The sequence below is a fragment of the Pyxicephalus adspersus genome, chromosome 8 (assembly GCF_032062135.1).
Source record: "Pyxicephalus adspersus chromosome 8, UCB_Pads_2.0, whole genome shotgun sequence".
NCBI lineage: Eukaryota > Metazoa > Chordata > Amphibia > Anura > Pyxicephalidae > Pyxicephalus > Pyxicephalus adspersus.
The window spans coordinates 28,337,905-28,362,433 of record NC_092865.1 but is presented as its reverse complement, the minus strand read 5'-3'; the positions used below and the strand labels follow the sequence as shown (position 1 = coordinate 28,362,433).

The following is a 24,529-nucleotide window of genomic DNA, read 5'->3' as shown; positions in this document are numbered from 1 at the left end:
GTGTATCAGGAAAAGACTTTCTTTTTTTCACTGACAACATTTACCAAATCTCCAGACTTATCCTTGATCAGTACAACTAAATCCTAGATTGAATGACGTTGGCCATTGAATGACGTTGGGTAAGCTTGCCTATCATAGAAACATTGTTTGTTTTGCTGATAAATTAACAGTCAGCAGAATGAAACACACAGGTTTGGTGGGGTGATATTTTTTTTCCTTTTTTCTATTCATTAGTAAAACAGTGAAAACCACTCATGTTCTTTTGTTGGATAAGATGCTAAAAATCTGGTTTTCATCTAAATCACACCAAACAAAAAAATTAGATGGGACTTCTTATGTACTTCTATATAATCAATATCTCATGGGGATTTTATAGATGGAGTTTGTGTCTAGAAGTATTCTATGGCCACTGTTACAGAGTTCCTAACTTATCAAATACCAGAATTTAGTTAATTTTAAAAATATACCAGGAGAAGATGAAAATATGTATTTATACAAGTTTCCACACATACTGCCCTAGAACTGCCCTGTCACCTGATCAGTCTAAACTGTGTTTTAGGCTGATTGCCATCCAACACAAAACCATAAGATGAGCCATATTCCATGAACATGCTGGTTTCCCTCTCAGCAATCACACCTGCTCTTTTTTCCAATCCAGCCCTATAAAATTATGTATTTAGAGAAAATGCATTACATGATTCAATCTTACTAAAACATCTTGGCAAGCCCAGAATGGCATTTCTAGGATGAACAATGTCCCCAAGAATCCTACCCACAAGTGCCATTGCTCAGCTCAGCTCAGATAAAGGTTTTTGGATTCTTAACAGCTGATGATGACTCAGGTACTCAGATGTGCTGCCAATGACTAAACAGAATAAATACTCGATTCTTCACTATTATATTATTATATATCCTTCCATAGCTCAGTGCTGAAAATTCATGATACATTTAAAGTAATAACTACCATGTACATAATTTTAAAAAAGGTTATGATGATTAGGTTAGCTATTCAGATTTATAAAAACAGTGAACCACAATGCTTTTTATTCAGCATACCTAACCTCTATTTCATGCACCATATTTTTAATAACGAGACGCCCATCTAGACCGTCACCCAATCCCCACCCATTGGACTGCTCCCAGAAACTCAACACATGACAGGTGCTTGCTGGAAGACATAGTAAAGGTTTAAAAGACCCCCAAATTAAGCACATATAATAATAAAATCAGGCATGACCACAAGCAGATTTTAAGAATCTTTTTAAATTAAAACTTGTAACTTTTGAACATATTTGTAATTGATTTCAGCTTTAAGCCCTATAATAATTACCTGTAATTATAGGGAACAAGTATAAGCCTTTCCAATAGACTCGAGGTTCGAGTTTGCTGTTAAATATGTTGCTCTCAGAGGAAAAGCCCATGGCTTAATTAGGTTCACAGCCAAATGTTACAGCTGAAACATGTTACTTCAGAAAACTAGAGGTACCCATCAAATACATACAACCCCAACTCATCAAATACACCCAACTCTGCTGTTCCACATTGAGCAGGATTTTACAAGTCTGGTTATTTTATAAAGTTTATAAAATAATTTACTGATATAAATGTTCATTCTACCTTTGCTGATTGCCCTTATAAACATGATTGTTCTTTTCTGGGGAAAGTATATGTACCACAAACAGAACGAGAAACTGACAGTTCAAAATTAAATTTTTGTTTAGCAAATTTTGATATTTACAACAACTACCACTTCTGTAAATCCTATTGGACAATCAAATGTTTGGACAACATAGAAAATGTATTCACTATATACATAAGAGAAATGCTTATGAGATGGTTATTCTGTATTGTAAAGCATTGCTATCATTTCTTCAGAATCATAGAAAGGGGTGCCATTGTCCATGGCAAACCATGGAATTCTAACAACCATTTATATAATTGGGGTGTGAATATAAAAGGTACCTTTTAAAAAAGTATAACAAAAAAGAAAAAGAAAAAAAAAAAAAAAGACAATTGATTGCAAAGTCAACAAACCCTTTTTTTTTTATATCCCTCAGTTTACATACAAAGCCTAATGGCCTAAGCCTAATGTGTGTGAAGAGAAAATAGATTCATGCAAAATGTAGCAACACAACAATTAATGTCACATTCAATAATCATTTGCCAGGGTTTGAAAGGGGAACATTTTTTTTTTATGTATGGTTCCTAAAAATCCACCATAAATCAATTCTTTGTCATGGTCCAAACATTTTTCCCCAAATTGCTAATCGTAAATTACTGAACATGGTTATCTATGAGTTCATACTGCAAGCTGATCAATTAAATAGTTATGCGGCCTACACTGTTATTACACTGTAATACCCAGACCCTTTTTAAAATGGTATGTGCTGTATAGTACATCCTCCAGTGTAATACAATTTTCCCCAGTGCACTCTCAATAACTCTCACAATATAGCCAAGAGGTCTCCAGTATCCGGTCCCAGTGTAAACTGATGCTCTGCAGGCAGAGATTCAGGATGCAGCCACATCAGTGTACAATCTCTCATGGGTTCATGTCATTACTAGAAATGTGTATGCGTTTATGTGAAGTCTTACATGGCTCACAATAGGCAGCATATAATGCAATTACAGGGTGCTTGCTCTATTGTGAAATGTCCAGTGCTTATATTTCCATCTAGAACCATGGAGAAAACAAGTTTATCACTAAAAATACAACACCCATATTTATTATATAGTTATAAAAGAAAGGAACATATGCAATGTAGATAAATATCTATAGGTAGTAAATTAGATTTACAGAATAGAGACCAGTGCATTTGCAAATTTGTTTCTTAAAGATGTTAAATTACATGTTCATTTTTGCACAAAGTTGTCCTACTTTTTTGGCTCCGACCCCCTGAGCTTATGGAGCCCACCTTCTCAACCCATAGCGCTATACTTGAGCTTTAGGTTGTTCTGCCTGCTGAAGTACACTTATATATTTCATCCTTCCCCTATAAATTTCTATTAGCCTGATGGAGAAAAAGGAGCAAAATTTTTTCTCCAGCTCCCTTTAGAAATGAAAATTGCAAGCCGACAAAAAGTGTTTGGTGCTTTGGTGTGCTGTATTGTTCTATTAGAGGGGTTCGGGAAGGAAAGCAGCAAAGAAGTAAAAAAAAAAAAAAAAGTTTCCTTATCCTTACATGGGTCTCTGTATTGCTGCCTGTATTTCCACACAGTATTACTAGCAATATTCTAGCATAAGAGATAAGTTGTTGAGAATTTGAACAATGAGGCATTATTCCTTAGAGTGCTTTGTAAAAGACGGGACTCTAGATACAAAATCTCATACGTAGTTATGTAACACACCTGCATATATAGCCATACACACATATTTATCCATAAACACACTCAAATATGTTGCGTTACATAGAAACAACCATTTCAGGAACTATTTGTAAAGAGTTATTTATTGCAGTTATAAAGTCACATGTATGCAAGGAGCACCAAGTGCTTGTACTTTCCTTGAATGCCATAATAAAAGCATCTCCATTGTGCCTAGCTGAGAACACAGAAAACTCTTGGGCCGCAGACATTTAACATTCTTTCTACTGGGGGCTTTAATGCTGAGAAAGTTTAAGGAATGTTGAAAGTATATAAAAAAGGTCAAAGAATCTCAGCTGTGACTCTCCAACTAAAACAACAATCAAGCTGAACACACAGACTGGCAGACCGGCAGCTGACACTCAGTGGATGTCCGGTTGTTCGGATTCCAAGTACCAAAACTGGATTCCTCCAGCTGCATTTTGTCATTAGTTCTTGTTCAGAGTAATTGCTAAGTTTGTATAAAAATCATACCCAAGCTGCATGTAGGGCCAGTTCTTGAAAAGCTTATTACTTGGATGATTGGCTTGCATACCCTTCATAATGGAAGTCTACCTATAGCCTGACCCCATCTCTCCTCCGTGATTGCGTTAAATATTCTTTTACCAAAATCAAGTCTAAAGATTTGATGCCAACGACTAAACGATAGGCAAATATGGGCACTAATGAAAGATCCACTCATCGCCATAATGCTTAATCATAGCAAGCTTCTGATAGTGTTAAAGAAAATTTGTCATGGTGGAAATTAGTATTGATATGATTAAATATTAGATTGCAATTACATTAAAAATGTGAGCTGCCTGGCTGTGCTGATCCTCTTGCTTCTATATTTGATTTTTCTGATTTTTCTGAAATAAGTATTAAGATCGGGAAATCTGGATGACAGGCATGTTTTATATAGGATTTTATCAGCAGGGTCAGACCTCCTTTATTAACTATTTTCCAGAAATCAGTGTATCTTGCCTACTCTCAGCAGCTAACCTCATCTTTGACTCGTGTCACACCAGCCGCCATTCTGTAAATCCTCATATCTCAGTCACATATACAGTGTCATTTGGATCATCACAAATTAAAATCATGACTATATTTGTAAAAGGAAATTCCTGTATGGTGGAAAATTCAGCTTTAATTTACATTTTTTCCAGTGGTTGACCTCTGGAGTTTCAGGGCAAATGACATGGGAAACGGCATGAATGGTATGCTCAGTCTGATAGAAAACAACAGATTTATATCTCTGTAAATCTTAATTAAACTCCCTTAATAGGAGGAGACACACAAAGTTTGACTAAAGCAAGACTGAATTCCATGGCTTGTAAAATAAAACCATTTCTATGGTAATATGGGGGAATGTAGGGGTCTTTAAACTGGAGATACATGTATGGAACACCTATAAAATGTTTAGTAGCCCAGACATACTGCAAATCTAATAAATTGTAAGCAATATTTAGGAATGAAGATTAGTGAATACAGTTAACTAGACAACACATTCAAAAATGTTTTATTTGTTGTATTTTTCATGTAAGGGGTGGCAACTAACAAAAACCAAAAGCCTAGGGGGAGCCATGTGGATGTTTGGTACTCTGGGCTGCCAACTTGTGGCCTTTATTATGCCAAGTCTAAAAACCTTATAAATCAATGAGCACATGGGGCCTTCATGGAATCCCACTTTCTCAGTAGGTCACACGGTAGTGACGTCCTGGGGACATGGCACCTTGGCATTCGGTAGGTAAAGCAAGCTGCAAATTGTTCACTACTGTATCTAGGTAAATAGATCATAGGGGCTGTGGAAGAGTGCTTACAAGATTATGGAAATAGAATATCAGTAGCAGAGGAAGTATCAGGTCTACAAACAACCCTGGTTGCTGACATTTTCAACATGGACAACCTTTACATGCAACAGACAGTTCTTTTGATGCCTTGTGTTGCTATATAGTGGAAGCATTATAGTTCTTTTATAGTCTTTATATGCCAAAAAAATGCTCATTGCACTATGGCCCCGATTCTTGAAGCAAACCTAAGGCATGCTAAACATGACATGTAAAAAATGTTGATTAGGAGACCACTTTAGCATTCCACATAAGCCATTTAGCACACCTTAACTGCTACGATAGGTTGAATACAGAATATGTATTGCATACAAGTGTGATGTGCATATTGATTAAAGCAACAAAAATGAAAAAAAAAACAAACATTAGTTTTATTATATTATATTTTAAAAATGCGAAAAACAAAAATTTAGGAGAAACATTTGTAATGTTCATGTTTGAAGACAAAAATACTAGCTATACTTGGGATATGTGCAAAACTACAGGAGAAATTGATTCCTCACTTGTATGTGATGATAAGATTCAAAACTGCACAGTGACTAAATTTACACATACCAGGAACACTTACCACAAATATAGCTGGTCTAATAAAGGATGGTCTTCAAAGTTACAGAAGTGTGGATTGCAATCAATCATATGCAGTTATTATTACCCAGGAAGTCAGACAGCAATGCCTCTAAATGTTTGTCAGAAGTTATTTTCCAAACAGAATGTTAATGTATTTTTAGTGTTTGAAATATGGAGCAGTACAGTGTGTTAATAAAGGAAATGAGGGAAGGCTAATCATTATACTACTATCAGATGCAAATACTAAAACTTACATTTTTACTAGATTGTAGTTTCAGAATGTGGCACACAAACATTTAGTAAATTTGCATACAGTGCAGCATCAGCTCAGCAGCCATAGGGCGTAAGGCATTAAAGAGACCCTGTCACCATGCAAGTCACAAAGCACATTTAGCATACTTAGGAATGTCCTCTACCTGTAAAAACTTCCATTACAGGTAAAAAAATTCAAAAGCTCTGAGGCTTCTGATGGCTGCCACTGTCTTTGATGTGCAATCAGTAACCTCAGAGCTGACACACAAATATATATATATATATATATATATATATACATACATACACACACACATATATATACACACACACACACACACACATATATATATATATATATATATATATATATATATATACACACACACACACATACACATATATATACACATACACACACACACATACTAATATATGATTATATTTATAGTAATATTCTAAAATAAATGATATCTCTTGGTTTCTCCAATGGCACCTACATAAAAGATCATTAAGTGAGGTTGGTAAGGTGAGGAGGTATCATAGGCAGTACAGCACAGACAGTATTTAGACACTGCAATAGGAGGCTAATCATATGACATACCAAAAAGGTTAAAGACGACCCATCTCTCCTTGTAAGTGACTCTAAGATGCTTGAAAACAGCAACCATAAACATCTTTCTGCTCAGTTACTATTATACAGGAGTCTTTTGTTGTACGTAACTGGATTTAGCATTTTTTTGTACTATGTGATGAACTTCCTTTACCTTCTAAGACTGAGCCAAATCCAAATTCTATTGTGTTCACATGCTCCCCCTCACAGACAGTAGAAATCACAGTGAGAGGATTTCATCAACAGAGGTCATGCTGTCATTTTGAAAGCATTGAATGGGTCTAGGTGTGGGGAAGTGCTGATTGATAAGCTATAGGCATGTATATCAGTGGTGACAATATTGATCAAAATGCCAAGCATGCATAGAGCATGCACAGCCCACATAAGGGTGGCAACCCTGCTCTGAAATCTAAAGCAATGTGCATTGTTGTATCCCCCAGGACTTTTAAAGGGACCTAGCATAAAAACCTGCATAGATGCACCCATAATTAGAACTTAATGGAAACTCATTATGACAATTAAAAATTAACTGATGAAGCTGCTTAGAGAGCTGCGAAGCATTCAACATGACAAGAAACAAGTCCAGTTGAATATGGCTATTACTAGATTTCTATTTGCTTGGCTTGCTTTTTCCTTTCCTGCTGCATTATACTAATGGTGTTGATTTGTGTAGACAGGGCAGTGATGGAGAACTGAGACGTCTATACTAGCTATACAACAGCCATTCTATTTTTAGGCAAACAGTGCTGCTGAAAGGGTGGAAAGGCCAAAAGGAAATGGTCCCAGATTTTTGGCATGAAGCATCCTTCATGTTTTCTTCCCAGGCTGTACAAGCTCCTAAATACTAGGTCACTCTCTCCAGGGACAAGATTAGATGGAATGAGATGTTGCTATGGGAATTTCAAAGCTATTTCATGTCAGAATGTAGCAAAATCTTGTTTTAATTATAAAAAAAAAAAAAAAGAAAAAGGACAAGCATAAATGAAACCAATAGGAATGAGTTACTATTAATAGTATTAATCAGGATAAGAATTAAAATTGAACAGAACATGAGATTGTGGGAGTGGAAGGGAAATATTTAAAAAGATGAATGGAGGTAATTGCTGTAGGCCCGTACAGCTTGAGAATGATGCCAGATACATTATACAAAGAAGAAGATACTGTGAACAAACCCTAGGCAGATGCTAAGGGATAAAACATGTAAAAACAATTAGGCTATTTTTGCAATCAGCAGTTCCATTTTGCTCCTTTTCATAAATGCAGCTTCTAGCATTGCACATCTTCCATAGGAATAAGGGGTGTATTGTGGATGAAGTAACTTACACTGCAACACGGGAACACATGCACAGATGTAAACTTATCATTGATTCAATCACAGATTATCCTGATGTTAATATAAAAAGTAAAAAGCATGAAGTATCCAAACAGATCATTGGTAGACCTACACATCCTCTGCTAGGGATAATTTCAGATCTGAAACAGTTTTTTTGGAAGCTGTAAAAATGGTCTAATATAGTTACACAGGTAAACACTAGATGGATCACTAGATGGAACTGATAATATTCTTTATGCAGAGTTAATGTTTGTGAAAATAATTCATACTTCAGCATTACCATAACCAAGCAAATGGACCTGATCAGAATGAAATGAAGTTTGCTCATAGGTGTTGGTTTAACCAAGTTTCTATAAAAATGTATTAGTAAAAGTTTGTCAGTCCCAACTGTAGATTTAGTAAGATGCAATGTATATTACCACTGTTCAGAAAATAGTATGCATGGCAAAGCACAAAAATAATCCACTCATCAGGAGTACCCAAAACACTCAAGCCTGTGTTATGTTAGCCGAGTTACATAGTGATGGAAATGTTAACATATGATTCATAGGATATTATGAGGATCATTTCAAAAAGGTGCTGAAAACCTAGAAAAAGTATGGGGCGGGGGAAAAAAAAAAACCCCACCCAAACCCCACAACAGTATTTAAAAACATATACTATTTAGAACGTTCAGCCTATACAGTTTTATTTAGGACAACCTAAATAAAAAAAAAACTCCATGCTTATCTATGATCTACAAAAAGCAACCAGAAAACTGCTGAGCGCTGACCACCTAGTAACTATTAAAGACAGCAGACGATTCATCAAAAACCAGCACTTACCTTGATCCCAATAACAGATTTACGCTGGTAGAAACAGCACAGGGCTGCTGTGACAGTCTCAAAAATATTACAAAAGCAATCCCTGGACATTGTGAGATACTTTCTGATGCTCTCATTAAAGACTATGGAGACAGTAGAATGCAATAATGTTTCTTCGGCACAATGTCACTGCTGTGCTGCCTCCAAGCAAGTGTCTTCTAGCTTGACATTTGTCTTAGCTTATTTGCTCAGATGGAGCAGCGTCTATGAACTCAGTGCTTTCTGGCATGTGAATACACAGCCTGCCATGTACAGAGTGCTAGAATTCTCATGTGATTTCTCTTACTCACCAATGAAATTCTAACCATCTGAGAAGCCTCCACCAGCTCAGCTCCCCAGGGTTTTCATTGCTGTGCACAACCCATTAGACATTCTCATGCTCCTTTGTTGCATACTTAAGGCACCATGCCTAGATCATTTCTCTGTCATCATGAGAGGCAAAGACTTTGCCAGTCAGGACCCAGTGTCAGTAAAGGGAATGCCCTTACTTAATCAGAGTTCAAAGGGTCAGCTGAGAAAAGCTGTAGCAACATCACCTATGTCAAGTCCTTATATAATATGGTGCATCTGATACAGCCAGAGAGTACCACCTCCTAATATTTACTTTTAATTAGAATGCCAAACAGGCATTGTGTGGTGTGCGAATTGGATAACTCATGTGATCTTACGGCAGTTTTCAATAATATTTAAACTCTGTTCAACTAGGTGGTCCAATTGAAAAACAAACTGGTATTTAAGCAATTAATTGACACTCCTAAAAAGAGATCAATCCAATATAATTTTAGTTATTAATGTGAATGATTAGCTTAATATATATTAAAATTAATGTACAGATTGTGCACCCCCATGTACATGTAGAACTACATTTGGCAATCAAAACACACAGACTCTAGTTACCAAATATGCAAAATAGGATTTTCCTATTATTCTACAAATCTATACAGTCAGTCAGATTGAAAACCTCTAAATCCCTAGTCAACAAAAAAAAACCTACAATAATCTCGTGATTTTAGATGAAAAAATTCATCACACTGTCCATTTTTCTTTTTTTAAAATTAAAGAAAGATGTGATATGAAATGATTATATTTGTTCATGTCAATAAACATGCATTTGTTATTCATGATTTTAGTGATAGATAAACCTTAAAGTGTATCAAAATGTCAAATCAACATTTGGATGAGGAAATAAGGGTTTTCCATCAGGAAATTTCCATTCACATTCTGTTCTGTATACCAAGGAGTAAAAACAAATATCTCCAAAGTGATGGAAAATTCCCTTTGAGACTTTTTTTTTGACCATGATAATATCCACTCCCCCAACCTAAAAGGATGAAAAGAAATAATTTCAGTCACTTTTAACTCGGGGCAAGTCGGGGTAACCGGTTTGGGAATACCTTGTGTGCACGCAATCCACAGAGACGCATTTATTACTCTCTATTTAGAATTAAGACCTAGGAACCATTCCTATACCTGTGAAAATCCAGTATCCCTATGTATACTGGAAACTGGAGCTGTACAAAAGAAAACATTGGCTTAAATAATAAAAGTGTTCTGCACCTGAAAACACTGTTTTAATAATGTGATGTATATTCAGATAATTGGTGGCAGTTCTAATCCTGTACATTTACTACTTTCCATATTCCATTACACACCATTTGCCATTAGGTTCCCACACTATTATGTAACCTAATAGTGGTATGTTATGAACTTATCTATGAAAGAATGAAGAGATTATAAAACACAAGTAGTATATATGCTTTGCTGCTCTGACGTACTGTCAAAGTCTTCTTTCTTACTAAACAAACAACAGGCCCCATCTATCTTGTCACATAACATAATGGAGAAAGATGGTGGAATGTGTAGCCAGCTGCTGAGAGCAAAATACACCTAAGCTTAAAATTATATCTGAAAAAGAAAATCCAAGAACATTTTACTCTTACTGGAGCAAGTTTTACATCCAAACCCAAACTCTATTTTGCAGTTTAAATAACATCAGATTTCCATCACTTACAACATCATAAAAATGTGCCTCTGGCACCTATAACCATAGGCCTTGCATTCTTCATGGGAAATTTTGGCCCTAAATTTCACATTAGAGTCTGTAAGTAATGTTGTACTGTGAAAATAGTTATTATACATGTGATGTTTCAGTTTTCCAGCAGATATTTGGGGTGGTCACACATGTATTAATATGACTATACAAATTGGTCATTCAGTGCAACTAAACGGACTAAATGAAAGAAAAGAAGAATGAAAAACACAAACCAATGCACCTCCATTTGATTGATTTAATGAATTACTAGATCAGTTTTAACTCCAATTCAGTTACTTGACCAAATACATATTCATGTTGGTAAACAGACCAAAAGTCTGAATCAAACTATCTTTTAAATCAATTACCACAATTTTAACAGAGCATACATATCAACATTTCCGGTTGATGCCAAAATGTGAAATTATACAGTGTGTTGCATTATGTTGATATTTAAGATCACGATGAATTGCCTAAATCTGTGATCAAAAACCAGTATGGACTATTTTTAAAACAGTCCAACAGATATCCCTTCGCAGTAATCTTCCAGGTCCATAATTTTCAGTGTCGGTAAGTGATTCCCACCATTGAATGTTTGAGTAAGTCAGATTCCCTGTTTTATAAAGATATATAGTTCTAAAAAAATGTTTCAAAAATTATAAATTTATGCTCTGTACTCTGAGAAATTGTTTCAAATGTGGAACAAATGTAATAGTTCTAGAAGTAACCACATAGTAAAGCAATTTAATACAGTATATGTCCTGTCATACCTAGTGGGTGATCTTACAACGATGTGTGATGTCATGTCTCTAGGAATTAACACCAGTTTTCAAACAAATCCACCTAGGCCAGAGTAGGAGAAGTTGAAGAATTAGAGATCCTGTCACCACTGTGACAACACATTGGTATACATTGTAAACATAAGGGAAGGTACCTAGTTTAAATTAAGAGTGCTCATTTTTTCTAAAAGTTCTAAAGCCATAGAATCAGCATAGCAAACTGATAGCTCACGCTTGTGGCATTTTATATTGCTCTCTACAGGTCACTCTGAAGACAGATTTGTTTTCCTGTTTTTGATGGGGAACGGCATTTTTAGAACCTTTGTCATTGGTCAATATCCCCGTTGAGTAAATTCAATAACTGCATTTGTCTTACTGACCATTGTTACCAGGAGTGTAATGATTAATCACTGGGTCAGTAATAAAGGGAAAATAAACAGGGAATCTTGCAAATGTGACTCACTTCAGTGACAACTGTCAGTGACATTATTTCCCTTAATTTGGAGAAATCTATTCTCACTTCAGGGGTCCCAACTATTCTATAGGCTATCAAAAGCAATGAAAGTCCCTTTATACATACTTTAACTGCAGTCCACATACTGTAGTTGGCTGGGAAGAGTTAGCAGAAAAGGATGTGTGACACTTTAAGAATACCACAGAAGATCACTATATAATTTTATTAGGAAAAGGCTCACCAAGGTTTAGGGGGCCCTAAAAGAAAGTGCACAGAAAACATATGCATACCTTATTATTATTACCCAGTATTTATATAGCGCTGACATATTATGCAGCACTTTACAAAGTCCATTAGCGGTCCCTCAATGGGGCTCAAAATCTAATGTCCTTACCATAATTATTTGTCATTAACACAGTCTAAAGTCAATTTGGGGAGGAAGCCAATTAACTTAACTGCATGTGTTTGTAATAGTTTTACTCTGTTGGAATAGTGCATGTATAAAAATTTCTAGTTTTCCTTGCTATTTCAGGGAGCATTTTTGCTTTCCATATCAAAATCCAAAGTGTTTTCTATTTGTTGAGATCATAGAGGCTGGAGACCTCAAGTGTTCTCATGGTTGGCAGAGGAACTACAATGTACTCACTCATCACAGCCTCTCACCAGTTTATTCCTCTTGTGTTCAGAAAACTTATTATGAGAGAAAATAATGTTTACTGATTAAAAAGGGAGAAAGCCATAATAACCATCATTAAATGAATTGATGCGGCTGAAAATGAAGTGTCCTGGGACTGTGTTTTCATGGATGTCATTTCTAAGGATATCATTAGTCTGGGAAATGTTGAACAACAGCCTGCCCGCTGCCAGAATGATACATGGAAACATGTATCTGCAGGAATTCAATGTGAACAGGAATCACAGAGATGAGTAACACATGAACCAGTCCAATACGGCTACATGAGCTTGTTACAAATAAAATGGGGTCATTAGCCTATAGCGAGTTCTTGTTTACCACTACAGAAGTGGAGGGAAGCCAAGACTCTCACTTTGTATACACTATTATGGTAAATCTAATTCCTGGAGTTTATATTATAATCACATTGTTGCACAGTACTAGAGGATGGATGGGGGCCATTTTTGGGGGATTTGGGGTTTCATGGCCACCTATGAAGTGGTAAATCACCACCTATACCACACAAGTTTTTCAGTAGTCATGGTGTCCCATTCCAATCTTTAGAGAAACGTTGTTCTTTGTGTATTCCCTATTTTATTTCTTTTCACTGATTTATCATATTCTTGTAAAGATTTTTCAGAAGGAATTCCCTGTTGGATATTTTATATAGAGTTTTTAGGTGTAAACAAATTGACATTATTTATTCTTGGCGAGTTAAAATGACTGGGCTGCCCTAAAAATGGACATCGATGGCAATGAGCTGTTTTCAAAAAAACAATGCATAGCCATAGTGGGAATAAGTCTGCTTTGGCACTTAATTCTTAAAGTGGAACTAAATATTTTTAAGAATTTACAATCAGGCAGGTCATTATTGCAGAAAGAACAGGTGGTGTCCTTTCTACAATAATTCTTCTACCTGCCTGATCATCCTGAGTATCAGACTAAAAGCTGAGCTGCGCATGTGCAGCGCCAGCTTTGGTTGCCCAGATACCTGGCAATCCTGGCTTCCCTGCGCATGCTGGAGTTTGGCTGGATTGGGATGACCTATCAAGATGGTCGAAGATCATCTAAAGGAGAACATAGCTATGCCTTGCAAGGGAACAGGGACAGGTGAGTATTGTGGGTCTAGTTCCACTTTAATAGATCCTTGGAGTTTGTCCTCCCTGAACAGAAAATTGAATAGCTCCTATGGCTATGTCTGACAGAAGAGGAAATTAATAGAAATTCCCTGACCAGGAGCACAAAACACAATCCAAACCTGGCAGGCCTTCATACTTTTCTTCAAGGTCAAGATGATGAAAAACGTTTTATTCACAGATTTCTGTTAGGACTGCAAGTGAGCCGACCTCTGTGGTCAACTACAAGCCTGAATGGGACCCTTAATTGGGCAATCATTTGCGAACCATTTTGTGCACATATCTGCAGTTGTAGTTCCTCTGCAGGAAGAACCACACTGCAACTGCAAGGGCAATCATATTAGCCTCAAGCGCGGATTGCTTTTCTACTCCTTGATGCACGGCAGACGTTTGTTATGTGTCTGGGTGCCCCATGCAGTTCTCTCACCACAAGTCTGAAAAAGGCCTAAAGTATTAAAGCAGATTTAAACTGCACAAAATAAAATAAAAACAAAACAAAACAAAACAAAAACAAAAACAAAACAAAAACAAAACCAAAAATTGGGATCCCCCCCCCCAAGAGGATTTTGCCATAATGTGCAACAGCAAAGCAACTCCTTCCAGGGATGACGCGACTCCTGCACGAGTTACTGAAGCCAGGCACTGCTGAGGCTGTGAATTTTATTAAATATTTATGGGAAAAAATGCTGACAAGCAGACAGAAAGCAATACACCCCCCTTCCGTCCTAATTTGAAAATATACTTAAGCAGAAATTAAGTCTAATTCAACATTAAGGAGCAGCAGCTGCAAAGGTCAGTTCCTTTAGGTGGGGCTTCTATGATTCGGGTGGGGGCAATTATTAGCCTTCCACCCCACAGCAATAGCAAGTAATGGACCCCAGTCTCACATCAAACAAAATCTGCTTAAAAAAAGCAATGTAATTCTGATGTCACCATGCATTATGGGCTGGGGGCAATGCATGTTTGTAGCAGTCATTAAGGGCTATTTAACAATATATACCAATTATGACATCAATAATTATAAAAAACTTTGCCATATTTTCATTTGAAATGATTTTCAATAACTATTAGGAGGCATTGTACATATGGTCAAAACTGAAAATCTTTGAATGCCCAGAGATCCTTACTTGCCCATGAAAATGTGCGAGTGATAATTGTAAGCGCGTGGGACTGATCCCTGTGTGGCTTTAGGATGCTTATATAGCTTCAGCTCCTGTAGAGAAAAGTCACTACCACACCAAATGTACAGCAAAATGTGTGACAGGTGCAGCATGGACTGTACTTTACAAGGTAAGGGAGGACCAAGGCTGTTCTTCAGTATATAGATCAAGGCAATTTAGGGGTGATTTACTAAGTAATCAACATTCTTGAGGAACTCAAATGGTGTTTAGATCAAACAGATACAAGAACATTTTTTATACTTAATGTGATTTAAATTGAAAATATCTCATTAGCCCAATACAAACATAATTAATAGAAAGTCATACATAAAATACAGACCGTTTAATATACATACATCTTTAAGCCCAGTTATACATTGAACACACAATAAAACTCACAGTACCTGTAAGGTCTTTAGCAACAAATACAGCAAAAAATAAAAAAAATAGTCCCCTAATTGGCAACTGGAATTCCTAAATTTTTGTAATCTGTTTTTAAAGAGACCCTTTAACTATAGGCTGGAAATTAACAAAATGCCCCTGTAATAATGCTATATACTCACCTTTCAGGTGTAAAACTTTGCTGATTTTCAACCACTGCATGTTATCAGACATCATATCACATCTGGGTGTGTGAATATCTACTTCTCCAGCCCTACACTGTTCTTGCCGACGGTTTGTGTGTCACTACAGGACCAGTTATTATTTAACCCTACCATTACCTAGCTATGAATGCTCCAACATGATAATAGACCTAAATGAAAACAGAACACCCCGAGAGGCTGCTACAGTGCCACAGCAGGACCAACAAAATAAACCCTGTCACGTTTTGAGGAAAAAGGGGTGTTCTATAGTCATCGCACACTTCCTGTAATAAAGTGACACAGTACAGTAAATAAGGACAGGAGAAGTTTTACTGGATTGTTCAGCAGCTAAAAGTAAAAAGGGAAAAAAGCTGCAATACCTTTACCAGGCTCATACACTCAATCACTGTCACCCAAAATGACTGATCGTGATCATTTTGGATGAAAGTGATGATTTTGGGTGAAAGTAGGAACAAACAAGTGCCGTACTGACAAGAGTACTCCATTGTGTCCACATTAAACACCATAGCATAGTTTGTGTTGGCTCTTTACTGACACAGCATATAGAATTGATAATCCCAGGGGACCTCTGTTTATGTGGGGGACCGAAAATTCAGTGTCTGTGCACAACCTAACTCTCATCAACCTCATTAAAACTATTTTAAAGATGTCGGTTGGCAGAGATAATCCTAATCTGATAGTTTTAAAGGTATTATTCAAATTGAGCTTCAGATTTAAAAAGAAGAATTACAGCTCTGTTTTAGTGTAATAAAAATCTGCGCAAGAGCCATAAATCCCCTCTTTATTCCTGGGGGGACATCAACTGAGAATTATAACAAGACAAATATGTTTAAATACATATGTAAAATATATTACAGGTATAATTTTCCCTCACCCAACAACTGTATTTTTCATATAATAAAAATGACTAGGCATAATAAAAATATGGGTGGGCCACTATCGCTGACCTCTTTCCAAAAATACTAGATGCCTTGCTGATAGGCTGAACATCAGGCTTTCTGTATTTGGAAGCTGGTCAAGCCCTTAGCTGCATACCTCTTATAAGATAAGCCTTGTATACACTAGACTAGAGTTTCTTAACCAGGTTTCTGTGAACCCTAGGGTTCCTTCAGACATTACCAGTGGTCCCTAATTGTTAGGGTTTCCTCTTGTTAAATCACATAGGTCATCGCTTACCCCCTATTATCTCTAAGGCTAAAGATATTCCCTAATGTCACTCTTATGGAAGGTCCATTTATAAACTTATATATCTCAATAATGATTTCATTACTAAAATGCACTTAAGTGATGACAGAATAAATGTCCATTTTAAATGTGTTGATTTATGAGATATTACAATATAATGTAAGAATTTAGTCACAGAGTCTACATCAGATCTAGACTGCCAAACTAACAAATCAGTTTTTGGCTAGAACAAGTGCTGATTTTAACACTGGTCCAAAACATACTGTATAAAACTGTACTGGAAAAGAAGGATTCTGTTTACATAAATGAGTTGGATCGCTGATGGAAACACAACAATTACAGATTAGAATCCATCCTTCAGAACATTAGTTATTTGTTGCAAATAGTATTACAGACAGAGGAGCAGTTCATACGAGTTAAAAATACCAGTTAAAAATGCAGTCACGACATATGCTATATAGTGCAGCAGTTAATCACTGACACAGTGGCCATTCAGATATCAGATATTTGCCATCTGGAGGAAACAGACTGATAAAGAATAATGAGCATGACTGGCAGAGTTCACAGATACACGCACATTTTACGACTTGGAACCAAAATTGATGCAAAGAGAACAAGGCTAGATTCTGAGAATTCACACATACAGGAAACATTGAGATCTAAATAAAAGTGGCTCAGATCTATCGCCTGATTAAATTAGATATGACAAAGTATTTTGGGATTTTTTATCATCATATCAGCCAATCTATATTGATGGTCTTCAGTAAAACAAAATATAAAATTAGAGATATATATTATTTATTTGAAATCATATATTCCAATATATACGCCTATGTAGGTTCTGTAAAACTGCAAAGGGAGACATAGAAATTGGACACTATCATTGCTGAATAATAGTTATCAAGTCATTCTGGGTCCAGTATTCTCAGAGCCACTGTCCTGGGTCAAGCATTCATATCATGAAGTTAGACAGAAGGGAAAATCTGCATATGGAAAACGGGGAAGGGTTAGAATTCCAGTTCTGTTTTATTGCTATCAGTGTTCTTAATGTTCACCTTCTATTTTTTTCCCTGGTGACCTTTGCCATTGAGGGAAAATCTAAAAGTTTGATTTGCCATCAGAAAAAAAGATAAAGGGAAAAATGTTCCGACTCGGACACTTACTCTGTAAAAGCATCTAAGAAGAATTTTTCATCATTTTGAAAGATTTCTTTTAACTTCCTGTTGTCCTTATGGGGCAGAAAGAAAAAGAAAACATCAGACCATGGTTGGCAAGCAAAAATGATAACTAATGGGTAGCTTTAATTTTTCTCCACACTAAATGGAAAAAATGTTGGAGTTCTATACTTTAAATCCAAGGTTTGGTCAGCGTTGCAGCCAGATAACTAGACGTTTCAGAAGAGGTCAGCAAGTGGCAGCTAACCGGTTTCCTTTAATATTTCCATCTCCCTTGTGAACTTCACCATTCATCCAACGCTTCTATCCTATCTTCTCCCAACATAGCCTAACAATTGGCCCCAAACTGCATTCCCCATGTTTAAGGTTACAAACCTTTAGCGTCTTCGGTAAAGGAGCGATCTTTGACATCATCTCGCCATAGGAAGGGAAGTTTGGTTCCACAGCACAATACCCTGCTACCTTGGCGATTGGTCAAATTATCCTATTCCATTATAAAAAATAAACTGCAGCTATCAAGATTATCTAAAACTGTTGGATCCAAGGATCCATAGAAAACCTTTCCTCAAAAAGTCCCATCCATCCTTCACTGGCAACGCTGAGGTGCAGGGTATACCCCAAACATATCAAAGTCTGGCTGCACAAATTTAAACAAAATCCAGTCATCAATATTGGATACATTTTATTATTCTGTACTCAGCCAATAGAGAGTGATTGGCTGCCCTGAACAACATACCTTACGTTAATGTTTTTGTCAATCCTGAAAACCAGACATAAATTTACAAAAAAACTCAGCAAACACGTTTAAAATAAAAATATATGAAAATATGTGTCCTAAACATTTAATTCTGGAAGTTATTTTTAGACAACGAGTAAATGAATCAGGAATGAATTTGACTTACAGGAATGTACAGACTGTTTAATAAATTCTCCTGGCTGCATGTCAGAGAACAGTTTCAGATTGCCACACTTCTGATCGCATAGAGATCTAAACCAGATGGTGGTTCTGGTTCATGTGCGGACACTATATGTGCATTACATACATTATTTGCATAAGGAAACATGAAAATGTCTTTACTGGAAGAGGTAGAGAATGATCACTGGAAGATAAAACTATAAACTAGTCCCAGTCACTAGATGGCAGTGTGACCCAGGTCGTATGAAGTTTTACTGATCACATACTGATATACTGTATTAGTGTTAATGTGGCTTCAGAAAGCATACATTTACTGTATATGGAATCTTTCATAATGTCTTTACCAGAGGCAGGGTGATTAAAACAGATACAATTTCAAATTAAGCTACGCAGCTTAACAACAACTTTTCATGTTCTCTGGCCTTTGGTTTTTGCATTAGGATACATTATAATTCACATCTCTTGGCAGAATTCAGAGCTACAACTGTCAACCATGAGGTTTATATATATCAGAGGGGAATATTAATATACTGGCATAGCCTAATATATTCATAATGATGGTCTGATCTCCATGGATAGGAATACTTTTTGTAGTTCAAACAAAACATAATAGTCTGTCACTATGTACCAAGATTAGATCATATCATATCCCCAATTATATTTGTACTTGTGTTCCTGGTAGGTGTCATTATATAGGAAATACTGAGTGAAGCATGTATTTTACCATCAGCTTCAACCCTTACATGCTCTTGTTTGACATTCTAAAGTACCTAATTCAGTCAATATGTGATGCACAAAATTACAGTAAGAAAAATTCCTTTACCTTCCCTGACCAAAATCAAATTCTCCTTCACTTGCCAATCCCCCACCCTTTCGGCAACAGAGGCAATGTTGTCTCCCGAAATCAGTGTAAATTGGCAGTTGCTATGCTTCTAGCATTGCCTATAATAATTCAAGCACGTACTGTACATCCTACATGGGATTGGCAATTCTGCTCTGAATTTAGGAGAAGTGCCATATTGTTGCCACCCATCACAGCAAGCTGTATGAAGAATGTCACTGGCAGGATCAACCGGTATTTCTAAGACTTTGCAGAGGACCTGCTGTAAAGGCTACAGAATGTTTTTTTAAGGGAGGCCATAGCCTTAAAGTCCCCAATAAAATTATCTGAAATGAGGCAAAACTGTTGCCTTGTACTGGCTTGTTAGCTTTTTCCAAAAATAGATCAGCAGGAATTCTAAGCAGAGAGACTAAACAGTCAGCAACAGGAGAACACAGCCACCTTTTACTTTGCTGAAACTTTCAAATCATTTTTTGCTTCAATAATGGTGACAAAGTAAGTCAGATGTGCCAAGTTTTAAATTAGTCTGGTGCTTTGGTGTCCTTGCAGCCTTTGTGTACACTTTCCAGTCACCCCATTTTGTCTCCAGACTTTGTGCTGCTTCCACTGTGATTGTTCTTTCACAATTTCCCTTTTATCCAAGAAGTAAAAACAGTCCACACAACTCTGAATCAGTCTGCTAACAAGCCGTGAAAGGGATTTGCAAAAACAATAGCGCGTTGTCTCCTGTGTGAGCCTAATGCGACTTGTATGAAGCGGATAATGGATGTATTAGCCAGTGCTGTAGATTTTCTTGTGTGCACATCTCACAGGACAAGGAGCATCCCCCCCTCTCGTGGGACACAAGATCAGGCTGGGCTGTGAATAAGGAGCTACAATGTACTGAAGTTGAGCTTATTATTTGACAGATCAAGGCCTTGTGAGCTAAATATAGAGAATGTAGGCCATGCCAATCACTGCTTATCCCACCAGCCAAGAAAATGGAGTATTGTAATACAATAATTCTAGATTCTGATATATTAGGCGATTTGTAAGCTTTGTATGGGGACAAGTTAAATATGTCTAGGTTTTAAAAGACGGGACTTGCATCTGCTTACAGCTACATTGGGGTATATTGTATTCTGTGTAAATACTGGAAAAAAACTGAAAAGTGGTTTTTAATAGAGATGGTAAAGGTTACATTGTCTCCGGAATTTCTTTTTTTTATGTGCTCCAAGAATCTCACCAGTATTTGAAGAAATTGATGGAGAATGAAATATTAAAAAAGACATAACAATAAATCATAAAACCTTAATGCAGCAACCCCATCACACAATAAACCTCCACTGTACAACACTATTTAGGTTACAAAAAAACTAAAAAGCAAGGGAGGCGATCGTTAGGTTAGTATGCTTTTGTGAAGGGTAAAGGTGGGTACAGAACGGAGTAGTGTGCAATAAAAAATGTACAGTGCAGTTTACAGAATAATCTAGGTGGAATAATGAATGTAGAACTAAATAATAGGTCAAATGTGGAATAGGGAAAGTACAGAACAGGATAAAAGTCTTTGTAAAAAAAGAATGTATAGCACCGCATACAAAATGCATCTGTGCCAATCCTCTGGGTCTTTCTGTATGTAATTTGACTGAGAAATGGCAGGCAATATCCTTTATAGAACATCTAGTTGCCCTCAAAATGCGAAAAGATAAAGGACACTGGAGAGCAATTTAAACAACTATATTTCATAAAAAATATAAAAACATAAGGTAAGTGCAATATGAATGTAAATAATAATGTAAAATCTCAAGTTTTGGATCATTAAGGCTTACCTTGACATATTCCATTGTGAAATCTGGTGAAGCATGAGCCCTAAAATGGAGCATAAACAAAAACTATGTCAGTAAAACCAGAAAGAAGAGCTTGTTATTCGTAAATTCCCAGTACTATTACATTGTATATGTTACAATTTGTGCACCAGTGTTTTTGACTTTCAGTTCCTTCTTTCCAAGGCTGAAATGTCCCAGTTACTGTTATTTTTTTATACACCGCTGTCACACAAGGGACTCTGTTAACAATATTGTAATAGTCAGAGAGCCGGTGTTTAATTATTATACAAAGTCCAGTTTAAACTGTCTTAGTCATAAGATGCAGCTGCTTTCTATAAACATTACACGGCAGTACAGAGAAACCACTTCAGGTGAATGAGTATTATGAAAGCATTATAAAGCAAAGGAACACCACACTGGGTTTGGTTTAAAGTGGCTGTTCACCAAAAAGACAGAGATTTCATGGTAATGCATTATACTTTTGCTGGAAGGGATAAGTTAAATGTAACAAAAATGTGTCAACTTTCCAGCAACATTGCTTTCAAAGTCAAACTAAACCTAAAAATTTAAAGGCAAGAAAAGACAGGCTATGTCTCCCCTGTATTAAAATAAACTTGGCTGCCTCTTATTTTATTATCTGCACATCAGCGCATCATTCTGGAATACCTACTTGTATGTCCTATTTGTGCGCAGTCCCACATAATGCATAGGGTGAGCAGCATAACAGACAGCCACACAGGTAGTTGTGCATTGCAATATAATGCATAGCAACACAAGGTAGGTTAACTGTAAAGGTTATAAAAGGGATTAGGGGGGGAGGGGGGGGGTCATCTAGGCAGCAAGGTTTCTATCTTTCCAGATAGACAAGGATTTCCAAAATGTTCAAAGTTTAAGGAAGGAACATGTAGTTAGGAGTGTATGGCAAGCCACAATATTTGTCAGTTTTATACCTATGTAGTGTTTGGATTAATGGCCCAATAAAAGGGAATGTTTAAGATATCAGTTTTAGATTTGCCAAGGTCGATTGCAAGCCCAGAAGGATCTTTAAAGGCTTGTAGTAGGAAACAGATGAAAAGAAGGTTCTCCGCCTTTAACCTCCTTAGCGGTATTCCCGAATGTGGCTCGGGGTTAGATTTCAGTACCAAAAGTGGTAACCCCAAGCCACACTTGGGGTGGAATTGTAAATGTTATTGAAAAGTTTACTTGGTCCCCACGTGCCTGTGGCATCCTCCAGCGATGCCGGCATCTGTGTTTCGCGTGAGAACATTGGGAACGTGAGGCCAGAGGACGCAGATGCCGGGTGGGCACGGGACCAGGTTGTAAATTTAAAATAAGTAATTTTTTAAAGTACCGCTTTGACATTTAAAAAAAATTTCTTATATAATCAGACTGCCAGGGAGGTTAAAGACCTTCCTTGGGAGTTTGGGATAGGCAACACATTATGAAATATAATGATCTGTAGAATATTTCCAGTGACATTCATTAGGTTTTTAGCAGCAGTTGCACACAAGTTCAAAAGCACTCCAGCTAAAGTAAAACGCAGGTCACAGTGTCCTTGGACGCTAAAAAGAACATTTATTTCCCCCAAAATATTATCTACAGATAAAACACAATGTTTATTAAAAAAAGGGAGGGGAGGAAACCTGTAAGAGTCTATAAGTCTGTATGTAGGTACTCCTCCAACATTCACCAGAAGTGCCACGCAACCAGCCTCAGCCTGCACATAATCTTAACTATGATTTACACACTGCACGCAAAGTTATTACTACTTATTAGCATTGACATGGGGATGCTTAACTGGATTAACTACACATTCCTAGTTTTAACAAATTACAACAGTCACAGAAGAGTGAATAATAACTAAACAATCCAGAATGTGTTTCAGACATTTTACTTACAAAAGATTTCTTTTGCTTTGGCAGTAAATCAGTTAATACAAAAACTCTTCTGTTAAGAACAACATAATCTAAGTAAATACCTTATATTAGCTGTACTTGACTGGTATAAATACCCAAGCACTGTGCATTTATCAGCTGCCATACACCTCCTATCCAATAAGCCACCTTATTAATTAGTCAAGTTCATTGACCCCCTTCATTCTAGAGTGTAAAGCTAAACATGGATGTAAAAAAATAACATTGAATAAGTAGTGTTAATAGTTCTCAACCGGAGGCCTCCTCTTTAAGGACATTTTGTTGGTTCTTTGACATAAATAAGCCAATGTGAGAAGGGTTATAGGAAGACAAAAGAGTGAATGCAACATGATCACTGGTTCTGGGAAGTGGAACAGTGGCTCATGTTTATTCAGTATTTCTAAATGGAGGCCCCAGGAACCAATTTCAAGACTGTGAATGACTATAGGATGTCCCCATTATGCCCCCCCCCCCCCTCTGGTTTATGTCATGGGTTGATTATTCAGTATAGAGGACCGTTTTCTAATGTATACCTTCCACCATGTTATAGAGTATGAACAGCTATTGGAAAAATTAAAAAAGACAAATACAAACATCTAGACCCAAGAACCATTGAAGCCTAGAGTGAGGAAGCTTGTTAATGCAAAACTAAGTTGAGATGAGTACATATAATATGTACACCTAAAGCTGCCTGCAGATACCACATGGAGATCAAATAGGTGGGCATTGTCCAGCCACCAAAAACATGTTTCTGGCACAGAAACATTCCATAAAATGTACATGCTTAGCTAAAGTTTAAAGCAATGGAGATGTGATGGGTGAAAAGAAAGCATATGCACTTCCACTACTAGAAACCTAACCCAACTTGGATTATCATTTTTTAACAATCCACTAAGAGGCAGAGAGGTCTAAAGAAGTTTAGGAATGCTAATCAAAATACAACCACCTTCTAAATGGAGAAAATTAGCAAAGTGTATTTAATGCAGCTTCTCGTAATGGGTGGCAACCATGCTGCATCTTTTCTAAATTCAAAGCAGA

At 36.7% G+C, this 24,529-nt stretch overlaps 1 protein-coding gene across 2 annotated transcripts in view; it reads right to left on the bottom strand.

Moving 5' to 3' along the window:
* BCAR3 (BCAR3 adaptor protein, NSP family member) overlaps window positions 1-24,529 on the bottom strand; it is a 72,155-nt gene that overhangs the window by 17,698 nt on the left and 29,928 nt on the right. The window contains exon 3 of one of the 2 annotated variants that reach the window (XM_072419864.1): window positions 21,582-21,621. In XM_072419864.1, coding sequence (XP_072275965.1) covers window positions 21,582-21,621 — 40 coding nt within the window. Of the gene's footprint in view, window positions 1-8,778; window positions 9,043-21,581; window positions 21,622-24,529 lie in introns of those variants that run through there. The other variant, XM_072419865.1, reaches the window with a different exon arrangement.